Source organism: Sparus aurata, chromosome 10 (genome assembly GCF_900880675.1).
Source record: "Sparus aurata chromosome 10, fSpaAur1.1, whole genome shotgun sequence".
In the NCBI taxonomy this organism is placed as follows: domain Eukaryota; kingdom Metazoa; phylum Chordata; class Actinopteri; order Spariformes; family Sparidae; genus Sparus; species Sparus aurata.
The window spans coordinates 31397672-31417638 of NC_044196.1; the positions used below are offsets into that span (position 1 = coordinate 31397672).

The 19967-nt window shown below is 41.0% G+C and overlaps 1 protein-coding gene across 5 annotated transcripts in view; it reads right to left on the minus strand.

Annotated features, from left to right (window-relative positions):
* Positions 1-19967, minus strand: part of LOC115590183 (phospholipid-transporting ATPase ABCA1) — a 171989-nt gene that overhangs the window by 66522 nt on the left and 85500 nt on the right. For 3 of the 5 annotated variants that reach the window (XM_030431448.1, XM_030431447.1, XM_030431449.1), the window contains exons 23-30: positions 14545-14759; positions 12202-12280; positions 10048-10250; positions 7579-7627; positions 6211-6318; positions 5986-6018; positions 5264-5403; positions 1910-2037 (exon numbers count right to left, since the gene is read on the minus strand). In XM_030431448.1, coding sequence (XP_030287308.1) covers positions 1910-2037; positions 5264-5403; positions 5986-6018; positions 6211-6318; positions 7579-7627; positions 10048-10250; positions 12202-12280; positions 14545-14759 — 955 coding nt within the window. The remainder of the gene's footprint in view (positions 1-1909; positions 2038-5263; positions 5404-5985; positions 6019-6210; positions 6319-7578; positions 7628-10047; positions 10251-12201; positions 12281-14544; positions 14760-19967) is intronic. The other 2 variants (XM_030431450.1, XM_030431451.1) reach the window with 1 other exon arrangement.

Consider the following 19967-nt stretch of genomic DNA (forward strand, 5'->3'; position numbering starts at 1 on the left):
AAGTCACTCAAGAGAAAAGACAATATTTAATAATTGGCCAGGGGGAATGTCAAAGACATGAAGAAAACTCGGTCTCCAGGAAATCCAGAGAGAGGTGAACCATTCAGAGACTTTGTGAACGAGACTGTTGAGCAAAATGCTCTGAAATCTAGAGCTTGTTAGCTACAACTTACCTTCACCTTCACCTTCTAAACCTGAGCGAGATGATAATTTAGTTTATAGGTAGTTTGCTGCCTGGGTTTTCCGCGGCTGTACTTTTGCTGGTTGTTTCTAAGTGCAAATGATGACACCATGTACTCCATGAGTCGGTCCACAGAGGACATAGCAGTGGCAAAAGTAGTGACAACGAGCAGACTGGGTCTGAAAGTTTCAGCACCATGGAGAGAGACGGACCATGTTGAATGTTTCAGCAGAGAGAGGCAGAGACAGAATTAATTTGTGTGTTTCAGCACTTACAAAGAGGGACAAAGAACTGGACTTTAAACCTAATACCCACTATTAAACTACTTGAAAAGCTTGAAGTCATTTTTCAAGACCAAGTGCTTCAACGCTTCTTTGCACAAAGCATTTCAAAAGTTAATTCATTCCAGGTTTGGTCAGGAGGGAGGTTACCGGGGAAACAATCATGGTTATTACTTTCGGTGCTCAGCAGAATGAGCATCCGTAACAAAGTATTACAATACCAACACACCAGTGTCAATAATGATAGTGTTCATAGCATTCGCTTGATAAAGTCGCTAATCTTAATCTTCATGTTTGAATGTTACACACAAAATGCTCCAAGAAGCCCAGAAGTGCCCGTACAGAAGGAAAAAGGTGGATGTGTGATGCTAAACCTGTAACAATACTGGTCCAGAGAATGAAGCAGCAGAAGAATAAAGTAAGGGAGGGTTATGTGGTGGCTGTGTGGATAGAACCACATTCATGAGCTGTTTATTAACACCTGACAATGTTACTACACATTTTTGCTTAGATTTCACTTAAGGGTTCAAAAATTTTAACCTCCACAATACAAAAGAAGCGTGCGCCTGAGAGCTCAGATTGCATCTCAAATAAACCAGTTTCTCGTTACATTTAATTGTGTTTTGACATCTTCAAAGTGAATTTCCACAAAGCGCTGCCAGCGAAAATGAAATACCTGCAGGGCGGATAAGCGACGGCGGCACCGTGTCACAAGAAGAGATTACGAATGCAGTGTCGAGATTAGTTTGATGCTTGAGACAGACGCTGTGACCGGTGACGCCTATCAGAATTCAATTGGCATTTTTACAGCACTTTCGTTGTCACGGAGAAGGATGCGTCCTGTGGGAGAAATCTGGGTCTTACAGGTGTGAATATGGAGATTTTACCTGTGAACTCAGATTCTAATTTACCATGGAGAAATCCAAATTGTTAAATTTCATGTACACATGAAAGTAAGGACATGTCTTGGATCAGATTCTTACAAAAAAAAACACTAAAAAACCATCTAGAGTGGTGCACATCTGGGTGTTCTTATGTGTCCACATCCTCTGCAATAAGTCAGGTTTGTTCGCAGTGGGTGCTGACGTCCACCAAGGCCATGTCCTGTCACCAAGCATGATTCTCAGTGACAGAATGGCAAGCTGCCGCCAAGAAGGGGACAGCGTCCAGATTGATGACCTCAGCAATGCAAAAATCTCTTGGCAGTCAAACAGCATGAGCAGTACAGTGTCATGTTTTTCCTTTTGATTTTCTGCCTTTGAAATTTTAAGTTTCTCACATCGTACTGTTGGGCGCACATTTGCCATTTTTGCTCTTTCTACTCTAACTATCCACCGCGAGCAGATTTCTTAAAGGAAAATAACAAAATCAGTGCTGAATCAGGTAAACTGCCGTAATAAGAAATAAAAACAAAGCATTTCATGCCATTTTTACATAATGTGCTTACCTGTAAAAGGTGGTCTGAGGCAGGCCGTACATCCACGGTTGCAGCTCCAGACTCGGGTATTCAGTGAACGGTGGCACGATGAGCGAGAAGATCAAAGACAGACACACAAAAACAGCAGGCAGGACCACCTAGGAGGATGGTGACAAATTTGAAATCAAATTATCTCATTAAAGCATCCCTGAGGCGGCTCTGCTTGAGATATTTATCCCACTACATCTGAAGGCAAAATGTTACAGAAATGCTACAAATGTGTGAGATTGGAATGAAATCGTGGGTATTTTTTCTAACTGCCAAATGAGCTGAAGTTGACTTTTTTTGCAAAATTCACTGAATCGCAAGAAACAGAATCAGATTTGAGGCATTCCATCGACCGCTAGGGTGACGACAATTACTGGAGGACCTGAGGTAATACAGAATTCAAATAGCTTCATAGTCATAGTCATAGAGCACACTATAACTATTGTAAGTAGAAACAGGCTGTGATCATTTTATGACCACTTAAATTACACAATATTAGTAAAAACATCGCTGGGCTTCCTCGAAAACAAAACAACACACAAGAGAAGCAGTATTATATCATGCAGTGTGCATTGGAGATCTGTACGGGTGATTCCGTGTGTAAGCATGACGGCACAAGATTCAAAGTCAGATCCATTTCATCATCCCCCTCCACGAGCCGCCTCACTGTTATTACGTGCTGCAAAATGCCTGATGCAATCATCGCAGTGACGCGTGCCACATTAATATGCTCCCCACAAACTTGTTTAGGCTCTTCGGAACGCTTTATGACTTTGATTAAACACTTCCACCGCTGCCACCATCATCTGGCCTCTCAGATATAATTACTTTCTCGCTATTCTCTTGTCTTTTGTGTTGTTATTTTTAAAGACTAGACGGCGCCGAGCCTCCACCACCCCCCATCCTCCCGTCCTCCTCGCCAGCGCCCTCCCTCATTCAATCGCCTTTTTCCCCATCATGTAATTCTCTTTTCATTTCATTGTTAGAGCCGCCAAAAAGGTCAGTGGGAAAAAAAGCAAGATATCTTTCATGTTTAATCACTAGTAGGTTGGGGGGCAGCTCGGCGGCAGGAGGGGGAGGTATGCGTACACTTGATTAATTGCGGGGCACACAATTTGCCAGGCCAATTCAAGATGCCACAATTGAAAATCCTGAATTTAACTGCATGGAGCTACGGTCGTGGAAATGTGCTTGAAAGCAAGATAAAGAGCAGCAATGGGACTGAAAAGCTTAATGGCGGAACTATTCTTTTCCTGTTGCTCTCTCTCTCTCTCTCAACAGTAATTGCAGGTGACAGCTGGTACTTCCTCCATTGAGAGAGATCTGCAAAAAAACAGGGGGAAGTCATTATGCTCACAAAGCCAAAGCGCCGCCATGAACAATGCATGAGTTTATCGCATTCTCAAGTTTGGCGGGGATTTAAAGAAGAGGACAGGATTATATGCAAACAGGGTATAAACACCAAAACACGATTAAGACGTGTTATATTTCCCGGCAAACTCAAATGGCTCATTAAATCGAATTTGTTTCCTCAGCGAAACGTTTACGTCTACCCAATTTCATTTGTGAATAATAGCTTTTCTTGCGTTTCCTCATGTTGAAGTGGATAGTAGCATCACCTTGGATATTTTTGACTGGTGCCTTAATGTTTTCTTTTCACAGCATTCAGAAAAAAGATGACAAATAGTGAGTCAACTTGATGTTACTTCCAGCGAAAAAACCCGATCCATGAAAATAAACACAAATACTTCAGACACTGGAGCAGGAATGAGTGTCATCTGCTGCTTCGAGGCGAGGCAGCCTTGAAGAGGCTGTGTTGTCATCAGGTTGAGCTCCAAACAACCAGAAGCCTTCAGCTCATCTGCTGCAACATGACCAATAACTGCTTCTCCCTGATCCTGACATTGCCAACACTCGCCCGTGCCCAACTTTCATTCCCATAAATCACTCCTTTTGTGCTACATGCCATAATCTCTTTTATGTTCCCCTAACCGCTTGTATTCCAGGAGATTACCTCACCACACAATCATATCAGCTGACAATGGGAGCTGTTGACATGATGGGGGACAAAAAAAAAAAAAAAAATCCTTTAGCCAAATGAATAAAGAGCAGGAGGTAGGAGGTGCGCCCTTGCAGACGACGTGCACCCTTGTACGTACACACTCGCACACTTATCCCTCCATCCTGCGCTGCGTCCGCACTAAAGAGGGACGTCCAAGACTGACAGTGACTAATGGGGATTGGTACTGCAGCAAATTACAAGAGGAACCTGTACACCTCACAAAGGTGAAACATTGTTCTCTCTCTCTCTATCTCACACACACACACACACACACACACACACACACACACACACACACACACACACACACACACACACACAGAGGACCTGAGCGAATGAGCTGCACTTCAGTCACTTTCACTTATGATTATTTCAGCATCATGTCGGTGTGTGTGTGTGTGTGTGTAGGTGTGTGTGTGTGTGTGTGTGTGTGTATGCAAACAGAGTTTAAGTCACAACCCACATTTTAGAAAAAAAAAAAAAAAACCTGAAAATTGCTTCTTACCGGAATTGATTTTGACTCATTTAAATTACGTCTGTTTATCGGTTTTGACTTTTGAAATTATGTTTATGAGGAACAAAATAATATAGACATTCACTTAATAGGCTAATAACGGTCTGTCATCGCTGTAATTGTTATGCGATCACATTTAATATATGGCTAAACGAAAACACATGATTAGCGCTCAGTAAAGTGATGGGAAAACAAATCACGGGTGTCACTTGGCCTTTCTGGTGCCAATCATAGCCATCAGGTGAAACTGATCGTACTCTGAGGTGAGCGAACATACCTTTGACTCACTCGCTCCACACACAAATGTGTTAACAGTTTCCTGGCCAAGCTAGGCATAAATCCACCCAGTAAACTCTCAATCAAAGACTATTTTCCCGTATGCTACATTGTGAAAAATGAACCTGTGTTGCAGTCAGGCACCCTATTTTTTCCCTCATGCTATTAAGTGATATAACACGTGACTTCTTTTCAGAGATAAAAATAATTATTGTACAGCCAGTTCACTGTCATCCGCTGCTCTGCAAGATGTTTCAACTTATTTTCACTCTGTGTTGATTTTCTCTCCCCACAACTTAAATTTCACCACTATTGACCCCATCGAGATGGATGACTTTTCCCTTCAGATTTTAAACGAGCTTTCTCTATCGTATGTGTCATTAACGGATTTTGAAAGCCAACATGTAATCCTACCTTGATCCTCCCATGCAGCCCTCCTAGTATAACCCTTCCATCCATCAATATGACAGACTGTGGCCATTACCTGGGCAATGAGTCCCTTGCGGCTCCTTCGGGCGTAGTGGAAGCGCTTGATAAAGAGCGCCAGGAACTGCCTCCTGATCAGCTTCCATCCGGTGATGACTGTGGATCCCTTCCCATTGACACTGGCGTTCCTCTTTGAGTCTGCAGTGGACATTAACCCACCCTGTTATTTATCATCTATGCATATGTAAAAGGACATGCTGAGCATGCTCTCCAGCACAGCTAATGGGCTGATCAAATATGACTTAAGTGTTAAGCCTGCCAGCTGAATTAGCTCATTCCTCACTGTAGCGGCTGCTTCTTTTTAAACACATCAGGAATTTAGAGATGTTTTTTGGGTGCAATTCTGTAGGGAAAAGGTCTCGTTGACACCTTGATTTTACGTCTCGCTACAATAATAAGATAATTCAAATAATGAATCTTTTCTGATTGAAAGCCATTTTCTATGATGAAAAAAAACACTGAATGAAAGTGAATTTCTTTCAGGAGGGCAGAAAGGTGAAGAGAAAGCTTCGATAGGCTTGTGCAGAATGGAAGAAAGTTCTGTTTGAAAATGACTCATTCTGAAAGACCGAGCACTTGTTTATACCCTCTTTTCAAAAAGGCCACTGAGGTGAAACAGACAAATTGAAGCCAAACTACATGACGGTAATGAGCGCGAGAGAATAAAAGGCGCGTGGAAAAAAAACACTTGCTGGTGTAATAAAACAGTACAGTACTTACCTTCAACTTTACTTCTGAACTTTTCTTTCATTTCTTCATTTGAAACAGAAAAGAAACCAGGCTCAGGCATATATTAAAGTTAATTTGACTGAGAATCTTTTCAAAATTACACCACCATGAATATGACTTATCAAAAACAGCTTTGAGTAAACTCTCAAAACATAAATTGAGTCGTAATTCTTAAAAAAAAAAAATCAATGTATGATAAATTGAAGAGGGACTTGCCACTTCTTCCAGAGACGTGCTCTGTTTTACTGTGGGCGCTGGCGATGCTGTTTCTCTTGGATGTGCGGGAGCTTCTCTTGCAGTCTCTCGCCAGCAGCTCCTTTGCTGCTGTGGGAATACAAATAAGATATGTTGTTTTGGCCTGACCCAATTTAGGGTTATAAATAACAATAAGAATTGCTACCTGCCCTGCATGACGCCATATTATTCCCTGCAAAAGCACAAAAACCCAGGTGCTTGTAAGGAAATGTAAGATTATACTGAAAGGGGAAGTTGTTTGCCGGTAAATACGGACGAAAAGGCTGCAAATGTGGGAGTGGAAGAATTGTGGACACAAGTGGAGTGAAGTGGCCTCTTTGTATGTAGGGTTAGTTGTATCAGCTATAACATGAAGATGATACTACCCAGCATTCAACCTGATACAACATGATGCAGCAACATCATCGCTAAATGTTGAAGGCCACACTGAAGTGCTCTGTGTTGCTGCCAGATTCTCCAAACAAACAGCAGCTGCACAGGTAAAGTGGAGATTCAGGAGGTTAAATATTTTTCAAAATAAAAGGAGGAAGAAATGGCTCAATTAATAAATCAATATGTAATTTAATGCACCGAAATTAATGGTAAAAATACATGTAATCGTTAATCAATTGATAAAATGTTACATAAACTGATATTTCTGTATCAATTTGCTTCCGTTTTTAATATCACAGGTATAAATTCCCCTGTCTATTTACTTACCCATTACATTTTCCACTTATTTGTAATTGTATTCATTCTTTGTATTTATGTAATATGTATTTATGTCTGTATTGATTTCTCTTTGCATCTCATTTACAGTGTTGGGGCTCGTTACTCAAAAAAGTAATACATTACACATGACTCTCAAAAATAGTAATGCCTTACATTACATGATTACTCCCTGAAGAAAGTAATTAGTTACATAACTAGTTACATTGCTCGTCAGATTCATTTTGCTCCACGGTTCCTTAGCAACAAGCTTTGTGTGTGCGTGCTGTCTCTATAGGTGCTTCGTTAGGTTTGAGGTAGTGTTAGCAGCGGTGGAGAGAAGTTTCCAACACAGACAAAGTGTGCACCTTACAGTCAAGTTATTTTCCTTATGTCCAACAAATTCAAAGTAATGTTTGTATCTCCAACCGTCAAAAGTGGCTTTACGCAGCAGGGGGTCTTCAGGCAAGTCGCATGCAGCAGCATGTTCTGCTCGTGTTGGGCCAACACTGCCCATATATTTCCCGAACCGTATTTACCTACTTCCCCTCTCCCTCTTCTTTCTTTATGCCTCCTTTATTTTTCTTTATTTGTTTTCTATTCTGACTGTTTCAGCATGATTCATACACATCGGCTCCTTACTTGGTATTTCTGCATCCACTCCAGTATCTTCTGCCACTTTAAGGAAAATCTGTAAAAATAAACATAGTAAGTGTGAGTTAAGTTTCTTATAAGAGCTGCAGTTTGTGTCCTGTCACCTTATAAGGACCCACATAAGCAAGATGAATGCAAATGTGTGTTAACTAAACTGTTTAACACAGATTTAATGCCAGTTATCCCCGGTGTCGGATCGTAGTTGTGCATCCACAGAGATCCTAACCTTTACTTGAGAACCTCTCCAAGAGAAGTGCCCTCCTTGACTTCAATTATCAATTCAGGCTATATGAATCAAAAATAAATAAATCTTCATATCTGTGCAAAAATGTTAAAGTGACCTGCGTCTATTTCATTCTGTTGTGGGTTTTTGAGCGGCGTTTCAACATCTGCCCTCTTAAAAGTGTCTGCAAGCTTCAGGGCAAGCCTAAAAAATACATCGTTTGAACCGAGTATGAATTTATGTGGTGAATTATATGAAAAAACACATTAAAAAAAGGACTTCTGACTTTGTAAAAACACTCAAAAAGGAGCTCAAAGGTTATTCCGTAACAGTAACTTGAGTGAGTGTTACTGTATGACTAACTCCTACGTAACTTCAATCATCCCTTGATTGTAAGTACCATATATATAGAAAATCACACCACATTTCGACAGCAGTGTGGTTGGACTTCAAAAGAAAAACATGGATGGATGAAATAACCTTGTTGTGCCGAAATTTGGGGAAATTCAAAAGGAATTATTTACATCGCCTGCAGGCCACGAGTGTCTGAATCATGTCTGAGTTACACGAGGGGCATTAACCAACAGTCGCTCAAATTCATGATCCGAGATTCGTCTGGGTGCCGAACAAACTGTGAGTCATTTATTTGTGAAAAGTTAAAATATTGATTAAAGGTCCTTCAAGTGCAAGTAAAATGGTACTTTTACACCAATGAAGTTTTCAAGCATAGTATTTTGAAGTACTTCACGCAAAAGTCATTTATGCAAGTTTGAATGCTCTAGCTTCTAAATGTTGCTGTTCTGTGAAATCACATCCTTACAACCCCTTTTTTTAGCTTTGTGACAATATATGTTTGGCTATTTCGTCATGTTTTAAATTATCTATTTAGCTCAAAGAGTGGAAGAAGTCTTTCACTTATTCTTTCAGTTTTAAGGGCAAATTTGAATTCAGGGAATTTAGAAAAACATACAAATCTCATTGTCAACTTCAATGGTCGGTCATGAAAAAGCAACTACAGGGAATCTATGACATAAACACGACGCAGACATTTGTATTGTGTAATTCTGTTAAAGATTACAGACAGTGCAGTTGCTACAAGGTTGTAAAAGTATTTAAAACGACTCGACATTTCCATCTCAATTTGCTGTTCATCTAAAATTCATAGTTTGCTCTACAATCAAGTGTAGCTTCTAATATGAGCATTGCACAACTGCCAATAAATGAATAAAGCCCATAGATCCTATTGTGTGACATTCGCTTGAAAGTGAAAAAACTTTGAAGGAAAAACACACAAGGGGCCACACATATTTCAAATCAGCATGCTGTTCAAAACAATACTTGGCACTGAGACCGAGTCTAAGAAAAGAAATGTAATGTAGTAAATGTGAAGTTGCTTGTTATAGTGCTGCCGCCTTTGTAGTTTTATATTACCTGAGTTGTGGGAGGTTTTTGAAAACTGTCTACCAAAATTCTGATTTCTTACTTACAGACTGAGAAGCATAAAGACCAAAAGAGTAAGTGTGGTGGTGTGTGTTTCTGCAGCAATATCTGATATTTTGTGTCAAATCAAATGAACAGTTTATGTTTGTTTAAAAATATATCAGTATTTCATGCAGTGCTTTAAGTGCCGTCACCATCCTTATTCACAGATCCATGAGTTGTTCAAAAACAGCTGTGACAGTTTTTCTAAAAGATCACCGGCGTCTTTTCGTGCCAGATCGCTCGCAGCAGACAACGAAAATAGAACAGATGTCGAAATGATCGGCGCAGACCGCGATCAGGCTGCTGAGCTCTGCGCTCCGTTTCAACAGCCCAATTGCTCAAGATAGGCGCTGAAAGGAAGTGGGCATTGCTTTAGGGCACTGCACCTCCTGTGTGTCCACGGCAGAGTATGTACAGGCCAGTAAAGTGCATCAGCAGCTTGTGACAACGGCCAGCGAACAAAAAGTCACAGTAAGCCAAAGAGTAAAATGTAAAGGTGCCAGCACTGAGTTTGATGAACTGTGACAAGATCTTTTCAGGCTATGTGCATTTTTGAACAAGATCTAAAACCATAAACCTCTGACTTGACACTGAATGACCCCAAAAGAAACAGAAGCAAAGTTAAATAATAAGCTCAGGGGCAACTTGATCTGCATGTGTACTTTGTGTTCCTGTGTGTATTCTCTCGACAGTATATCTGCGTATTCCATACTGCGTCTCTGACTAGGTTTTCAATCCCACGCTTACTGTACCTCTTCCAGTGTTGTGTCAGAGATGCCGTAGCTGGTCAAGCCAAGGTCAGCCATGGCCAGGTTGAGCTCTTGGAAGAGCAGAGCAAAGGTCCCATCTCTGGCTCCGCTGTAAGGCAGTATGTAGGTGATCTCCTGACCGATGCTCTCCAGGAAGACCGCCTCCGGGACGTGGCGCCGCACAAGCATACCCACCTCCGTCAAATCTGCCGGATGGACATCCGCAAGAGTACTCATAAAACAAACTCCAAAGGATGGTAAAACTGCACATATACAAACTGGAGACGTGTGAAATATAGATTTCTATCCCTCCTTCACTGTCTCATGCATTACTCCAGTGATTTGAGAGATATAGCGTGCAAACAATTCAAGAGCAAGCGTATTTTTAAAGTTTCCAAACCCAGTGTTGATATAATACCACCAGCGGAGCTTAGTTAAATATCTTTTGGAGGAAAACACTCAAAAACCCACCATGTAATGAATTGAGATCTCAACATACCTGATGATGTGACCTTTAAACACACTGAAACAGATCAGTGGACATAATTCTCCTGTCTCATCCATTCTGAAGCCCGGTCTTAGTGAGAATCAATCAGGACAGTGTTGCAGAACGCACCGCATCCATTATTGATCCCGAACCTCTCATACATAATTACTGCAGCTTAACAACCACCGGCTTGGTGCTTTATGAAGAAGTAAAGGGATCTTCTTCACACATCAGACTAAATTATTTGTGAAAATGTGTGTGTGTTTCCATCTGTGTGGTAATAAAGAGAAATGTGCTGTCACTTGTGGAAATGTGATTACTTTTATGGCATCTTATATTTATCCATCGTGCGTATAATCACTCCGAGGACCGACTGACACTCCATGCATAATAAACTCGAGCCTACCGGAGATTCTTCGTCTGATCACGCCTTGCACAGGTACTTCTGTTTACATGATCAAGGCCGAGGATGATCAAAACAAATCAAATCAGCAGCATCGCATGTTGTAGTGCGGCGGTATGTGTTCAGCCTGAGCTACCTCTCTTTGTTCTGTACACTTCCACCAGAGAGTTGTCTGAAATGTGGATTTAAACATGCATTAATCCAAGCTGCCCAAGACTGACTTGCTTGTGTCTAGCAGAGATACTGGGGATGAAACTTGCCGAAGGGTAAATGGATTCCCACTGTTTCAGTTGAGGTTTCTTGAATTACAGTTGAAAAATACTATCAAGGAGATGCTTTTGCCACTTGGGGGCAGTGTAAACAAGTCGTGAACACAAAAATGATATATCGTCTGTTAGGTGTTAACACGAAACAACATAAGTCCTGTTTCTGTCCACCTGATGAATGTAATATTCACTCTCTTTTAGCTCTGGTTTGGTCTCTACCAACTGGAAATGGTCTCTGCACTATTGCTGCTGAATGCCTCCCATGCTCCAAACCAGCTAGCTAGACCGTATCTGTCTTCCAAACAGCTGCCCGCTGCGGATGAAAATGAAACTTTGAGAGCTCTGAGAGTGAACATCTGCACTGGACTCAACTAATAACAAAAGAAAAATGGAACCTTTTAATACATCTTCTCCAAGATCATCGTCCATTTGCAGGGAATTTGTCAAACTACACTTTGCCATAGTTTCATGTTCAAATCCATCACTTTCTATATTGCCTGCCAGTTTGTCTGCACTCATAAAGCTCTGTTAGTTCTTTCTCCATCACCAAAAATCCAGCTTTCCCATTTGTATCTCACATTTGAGTGGGACATTAAAGTGCACTCTACCATTAGCTTGAAGGTTTCAGCAGCATCTAAAGGCAGCAGCTACCTCACCGCTCCTGTAGTGTTTGTCGGTTTGGTAGAGAAAGGGTGAAAAAAACAAACATCTGTGAGCTAATAGGAATATTGTTTTTGAGAAGGTGTCCTGTTTTTTTGATTTCCTGTATCTGAAGAAGGCTTAACACGGTGCGAACCTTGGAGCGTGTTATGTTAACTTACAGATTCTACTGGAGGTTTCATACACAGTAGAGTTGAATAAATAATAATGACAGACTGTTCAGTTTTGGATGAAATATTTACAAAATTATACAAAAAAGTTGCTTGTCAAATGCATTCTGCGCCAACAATACCACATTTTCACACAGCATAGGGCTGGCAGAACAGAGATAAAGTTTCTACCTGAGGGATCGGAGTTGCTCCAGCTTGTGCTGCCGATGCCGTCATCTATGCTGCTGCTCCTCGAAGGACAGCCTTTCTCCTGTTAACCAGAATTGGATTAGAAGGGCCTTATCATGCCTCACCACTTAGAACAACTCCTGTCTTACGTTAATGGAATAATGGATGCCATCCAAAAGTTTCTATTTAATTGCTTTAAATAAAACAGACTGCATGAGACGGACGACAGGTAATGCATTCAACCTGTGGCGCAACATCAAGACTTTTTAAGGGGAAGAAAAGACACACAAGTGAAGACGATATTTTCAAGACTGAAGAGGCCTCACTGCATTTCAAATGAACTTGATGACATGTTTAAAATGGAGTTTAATCACACGGAATAAGATCGGGTTGATGAAACTTCGTCCAGCTCTATTTCAGAGTTATATTAGCTGTGTAATTGCAAAATCTTCCAGCGAATTGCAAAGTCGTCATCTTGGAGAAGGGGTTTCTTTCTTCTCGTCCACAAAGGTGTTTGCATCCTTATTTATTTATTTCAAACAAATGACGCCGCTCACCTCAAAGAGCTTGCAGACTAATGGTAATTGCTCTAGCCCTGCTGGCATCAGTGCATCTTGTTCATTTGCTCCTATTGATTAAAACTAAGTGTGTGAGGCACTGTTGGCGAGCAGGAGCGAGGATCACCCCTCTCCCCTGTGACAATTAGTATCATCCAGCACGTAGGCATTTGCCAATTCTCATGCTGGGAGAGACTAAACACAGATCATTATAGGGGGAGGGCAGCAAGAGAGAACGAGAGCACTCAGGAAAGTCAGATGGGGCCATGTTCAATAATAGACTCGACAGAGTTTACTGTTGTGTCAGAGGGGCTTGCAACTCAAGATCTTTTCTTCATACATGCAGTCAAAAACCCTGATCCCCTTCCAATTACAACAGTTTCATGTTAAGTTATTCTAATAAGGAGAATAAAGGATGGTAACTGCATGGTCCGGCAAGGGTCCTTATCACCAAATGTGTGTATATCTGAAGATAATGAGATCACACAGCCAGTGTTGTGCCTCCCAACAGAGAGACAACAGTGTGAAATACACTTGAGGATTATAAGATGACGGTTTGTGATGTCTTACTCTGAGGAATGTTTTTCTTTTCATGTAACATAAGAAGTCAAATGTCTCATCTGTTAAATATTCACACCAGAATAAAACTGTACAAAAATAACCTATGCTGACCGCTGCTAGTGCTTCCTCACCTACCTTGTGAATGCCTCATGCTTTAGAACTATTCAGAACCGGCTTAAGGTTCATGAAGGGATTAAAAAAAACATTACCCAGACCAACTTTGATCTCCGCCCGAGGCTGTATGTTCTCAGTGATCCACAAATCACATCCCACTGCAGAGCCGAGAACTTTATTCCGACCAGTATAATGGTGGGAAAGCTAATTATTACCCAGGTGAGCCATCTTTCAGGGAATGGTTTACAGAGTTTGCAAAAGTTGTGTCATACAAACACAATTTCTTTCAGCTCTAATGGTAGGACTGAGAAATGTGTGGTGAAGTAGAGAGACCACTTGGAATAGGTTGTTAACGCAGACTTATATTCGCATTTTTTATATGTCTGCGAATCTGTTTGTTGTGAATTAGATTATGGGCCATAATAATGTAGGAAAGTCAATGCGATCTTATCTTCTTACAATAATAATGATACAATCTCCTTACGGTTGATAAATCGTCTGATTTACAGGTGCACAATGCAACTTTTTTATTTTACAGGCCTTTAAACAGACTTTGCAAGAGCTAACATGAGTTTAAGATGCACTTAAAAGGTGCACTATGTAAGAATTGCAAGACCTGCTGAATTCATACTCAAAACAGTAACAGTAACTGCTGCCAACTGTAGCTGCTGTTGGCTAGTTAGCTCAGTTAGCCATGCACCAAGCGATCAGGACGGGGAGCTTGGAGCACTGGGGAAGTGCTGGCATTCCCGCTGCTAGGGCCAGGGCTAGCTGGTTAGCATGCTAAACATGCTTAACAACACAATAGACAGAAGTCATCAAAACTGTTGATCCCTCACACTCTGTTGATCATTTTATTTCAGTTAAGTTTTGAATGTTTTCAACCAAAAGTCTTACAATTGCACCTTTAAAAGGCCATCTGTTTATATTTGTAAATATTACAGCAAAGCAGATTTCTCTTGAGAGTTACGGTGGGCGGAGAACAAAACAGCACATTTTCAACACAGATGTCCTACAGTTCAAGAACATAGGACCGTCAAACAAACACTGATACTACAGAAAGTTACAAAGTGCACCTTTAAAACTTTAATCGTAGATATCCTCCTGTTCGTACCTCTTTGGCTTGACTGTGTATGATGCCATTTCGCTGAGCTGTCATCTTCTCAGTCCCGTCTCGGACCAGAGTGAGGTAGTAGCCGCTGCCAAAGTATTTCTTGAGGAACAGTGAGGAGCCGCAGCAACGCAGCCGGCCTTGGGAGATGATGGCGATGCGATCACCTAAGATGTCGGCCTCATCCATGTGGTGTGTGGACAAGATGATGGTGCGAGCTGAAGAGAGACAGAGGGAGAGACTTGATCGATGTCGCCTGAACCGCAGTAATAGGAACGTGTGCTCGTCTGAAGTAGTGTTTTTTCGTGTGCGGATTTGGAGTCGAGAGTGCGTCTGAAGTCAAAGAACAAAAACGCTGGTTGGCAACTATAAAAAAAAGATGAGGCACAGACTGGATATTGTAAAATAAATCGCACTTCTGAAGCGTTTTTCTCTTTGGACCGTGTTTGTTTTGACAACTCTCGGTAGGCAGAAGAAGTCTGACAAGAAAAGATGCCACAGATCAAAAGTGTTCGAATCAAGCCAATAACACAATCTGTCTCCACACTTATCTCCTTATTGCCGAATCCGCTGTGTGTTTTAGCCACGCTTATCCGCATGGCAACAAAGCAAACTCTAGAGGAGCGCGTGGGTGTGAATCTGGGACAAAATTAAAATTATGATAAAGGCCACCCTAAGCCTACTTTCCAGCGTTTATATGAGACCACATTTCATTTCAGCTCTCCCTTTTGTGCTGCAGGTCCTTTGATTCGAAAGACGTCAAACAGAGCACAATTGCACTGACAACTACGGCATGCATTGCAAGGTTATTCACAGGTGTTCTAATCCTTTCAGATCACGCTGCATCAGATAACACACATTAATTATCACATACCCCAGAAATCAGAAAAAGGGACTGGATCTGTAATGGAGTCACAGCATGGTCATGTCTCTGCAGTCGGCATGAAAGCGACATCACAAAGCACAGGGTCGCTTTTGATCAAATCATGTTTTAAAGCAGAAAACATTTAACCTGGTGCCTTTTTCATTAAGTGACAATGAAATAAACCCGCTTAGAAGTCAGTAACTTTGAGACTCTGCCAGCTCAAAAGAATAATATTCTTTGCAGTTAGCAAAAAGAGTCGATAAACGGTGATGAAGGCTGTGTGTTTTTCAGAAATGCTACTATGGCTCAATGGATGGCAGTCTCGAAACTAAAATAAAATGGTGTCATTGAATTAAAACTGCTTTAAGTTATATATTTCTATTAGAATAAGACTTAAATTGCTCCATATTCCAACAGTTATTACTGTTACAGAGTGTTTGGTCAGTAAGTAATGTCTCTCTTGCTCATGAGGTAAAAGACAGAAAAAATGTTGGTATCCCTGTTCACTTTATCCAATCAGGACAGAAAGCTCCTATAAGAGGCGGGCCTGAGAGCAGGATCCTCCTGTTTGCTGCTATGTCTGGCAATTACCGCTGTATGTTCATGTGGTGGATGTAGGGAGGAGGGAGGGGACTGCTAACTGCAACAACAACAACTGTTACAATTTTCCTATCCTCAACTTTTTCTCTAGTTTCATTATCAGGTCAAATTTTTGGTTTGTCCAACAGTTTCCTTACAAACCCAAACACATTTCCATTAGCATCTGTTGCGTTTTGGGGTTAATGCTCATGTACTTTTGATAGCATGTTAAATGCTAAATTAAGGTTAGGAGGATCTATCAGGATCTATCATATTAATTATGGCTCGATGCCACTAAATCCTGAACAAAAGATACATTTTTTATTGAATTCAGTGTAGGTAATGAGACACTAAACTTACAGCCGTTGTTCACTGCAAATGTATATTCAAAATTGGAGAAAAAAAAAAATGCATGAGGCTTTTACATCAGCATGTTAGCATTGTGAGCATTAGCCTTTAGCTCAAAGCAGTGCCAGTAGCAAGGCAGCAGACTCTCAGCCTTGTTAAGACAAGTTTCAGATCACATCAGCTCCCCACGGAGACCGTGTGCCATATCAAGCATATTAATCTCAAAACATGGCAAGCAGATGCTGCACGCTCAGTGAGAAGCTGACTGGATTGAGTTTTCACCCGTTCTTTCACTGAATTCGCTGGTTTACTACAAAAAGGTCAGGTGAGCTGCTGAGCTTGGCGGCTTTCCTCGCACTGAGCTAGTTAAATCTGTATGCTTGCAGGTCACATTATCCCAGGGACAAGGACACACTCAGAGGTCATTAACTGCAGCCCTGTGCAGCCATTTTGCTTGGCCAACTATTTCCGCTCCGTCTCCCCTTCTCCCACCCCCACACTTTTTGTGCCCTGCCACCAGCTGAGCTGCTAAATCCATCCCTCCTCAGTTAAGTATTGCTGCCTTATGCTATACCAAACAAGTCTGGATCCACTCTATATACAACTCCAACAAAATAACCACGTTGAATGAGTGCCCACAACCCAGTCAATTCAACATATGGATGCGAAAAAGCTAAGCTCATGATGGGGGTGGGTTGAGGAGATTGCTTGAGGTTTGGTGTGATGGAGCCAGCTCATTTTGAATGAGATGCTCTAACTCACAGATGATTATCCTTGGGATTTGTTGTGGTTTACAAGGAAGAATAAAAAAAAATACAAAAAATTAAATCGCACTGCATCATCCGTGAGTTGGGAGCTAAATAAATGTGTTTGGACTGCAGATGGCCCACAAAGGTATTCTGATTTATAGTGTGTTGTGGTGCATTACAGCACAAAGTGATATATCAAATTGAGCTGGGTGTGTTCAGGTAATTTGGTAGTCGCACTACGTACAGCAAAGTGAGGCTGAAAATCTGGTTTCTGTTATTCAGCTTCCTTCCCCCTAAATCAACTTGATAGAAATGAATTTCACAGTGGTTGAGTAAAGCTGGACAGATATTATGTACATCGGCAGGAAGATGAATTATTGGACAGAACTGCATTAACTGCTGTTTGTGGCAATCAATTCATCCATTACCTATGTCCTTTAAAGGGGTGGCGGACGGCAGGGGGGCCGGAGCCGATCCCAGCTGACAACCATTCACCAGCAGACAAACATTCACACCTACGGCCAATTAGAGGCGCCAATTAAGTGAACCTGCATGTCTTCGGACTGTGGGAAGAAACCGTAGCACCCGGACAAAAACAGAACATGCAAAGTCCACACAGGCAGGCCACAGGAAAGCTAGAGACAGATGGCAGGGTCAAACATAAAACCTTCTGCACCACAAGTAATCAGTTCATATTAATACATTTTAAACGCCTGTTAGTGGAGTTAAATTAGGCAGATGGGCTAATCAAATGTTGTAAAGACAGATTGGGAGAAATCACACATGTTTCAGATTCAAGTTCTGTTAATTGTTCACACTTGAATGTAGTCTTTGTATTGCCACGCGTGAATAACAAGTCACTGCAGGAGGAATCTGTAACTATGTGGTTGCACGGGTTGAAAGAATATTTTTCTCTGTGAGCATCGTATTAAATGTTATATGATGTTGCGGCTAATATAGTCCGAAGTTTACAGCCTGCTCCTGTCTTCCTCTCCACACTCTGCAGCCTATTTTATCAGAGCTTACGTAAGATCATATACAAGAAAAACTAAAGGCGGGTGCGTTTTTATGTCATTTGCACTGCAACATTGGCTTCAACTCTACATTAATTTGTTTTTCCTGGGGAAAATGCATTATGTATGGTGGTTCTGCCAGAGGAAGTACAAAAATGAATGCAATCAGAGTCTACGATAAATGGAGTTGTTCCAAACATTCAACATCAATTCTGTCACTGTTTTTCAAAGTAAGCCTGCAAAGGATGGCTAAATGATATACATTTCTACATGCTATTGATATCATTCTTTAACAATAAAGTAAGAGTGAGAATGTTAACTGCTTCGCACACGTGAGTCTTGTCTCAGCCTAAATGAAGTTTATTCATGGTTTCAATATCCAATGTGGGATTTAAAACCTTCAACATCGTAACACGCTGCTTTTATATGATGTTTATGGCATTTCTGAGGAGCTGGTTTATGTTATTTAACTGTTTAACGACTAATTAAGTCAGAACAACGATCCTCAGGGATGCTAATGTTTGTACTCACAGTTGTTACATGGCTGCTGATATGAGCTGTGAGATACATCAGTGTGAGGAATCTGTAATATATCATTAAAAACATGTTGTTTATGTTGTGCACAAATGTAAAATAAAAAATCATGTTTATGTGGAAGTTGAGGTATAAAAAAATAAATACATGTGGCGAGAGAACTAAAAAGAGTTTGTGCAAATTGTTAAAGTTATCAATTATGATCAATAAAACAGGTGATATAAAATGATGCTGTTGCAGCAAAAAAACGCAAGACTGGAGGCACAAAGCTGGATGTATAAAAATCCATTATATGAATCGTCCTCAAGGCCCATTTTATAGCATAATGAGTGGGGTAATTTAATAGTAATCAACTTCCAGTAATGGATAATAATTAAAAATTCATAATTTGCTAATTTTCCATGTTAAATCTTCACCTTCCGCAGTAATTTTGTAATGACACACTACAAAAGAGAGAATTAAAAGGCACCTTAAATGCCAAGAACTGAGGATTAATCAAATGCCACCTTATCAAGATTTTGATGAACAATCCCCATTAATTACAAGATATATTGAGTATACTCATCTGAAATGTACACCAAGGGCGTGAATGAGCCTATTAACACATGTATGCTGTGCACATGTTCTTTGTACTTTGAGCAACTTTGAGTCCAAACAAGCCCCAGCTGAATTTAATCACAAACAAAATCCACTTAAGGCGTCTGGTCACCCTGCCCGTGTGAACAATCTGAACACTTAATTAGCTATGAAGAACCACGATATTAAGTCCAATTTCAGCCTTCAGTTTTTCCACACAAACAGACGGCCTGTAGCCTTTTCTGCTTAATGACAAACCTTAGTAACACCGAGGCGCAAATAAGACTGGAGAGGCACAAAAACATGACTCATTGAAACCAGCCAGAATGTGGGTGTTCTCATTATAACGGAGTTATCTCCGCCTCTCGATTCGAGTGAAAGGACTTGATTAGAGAGAGAGAAGCTAATGACACGGCGAGGGCGGAATGTCACTCAATGCACATTAAACATTTAGACATCTGTTGAGAGAATGTGTTACTATAATGTCCGTGTCCTGCTTACAGCCACTAGCAACCACACAGTATATAAGGCCGGGGGAAGTGACAAGCTGACTGATGGCGGCGGACAATTAGGGACTCTGTTAAATAGCAATGTCAATTAAAGCTTCTTGGATTCACTTGTCTTCACTTCCATTTCAATCTGTTCCAGCGCAAATTAAAATTTCTCTCCACCCACAATTGAGTGTCAGAGAGACCAAGGCAAAAAAAAAAGAAAAGAAAAGTAGTCTGGATGGTTCATTACCTTAACAGCTCTCATATTGGA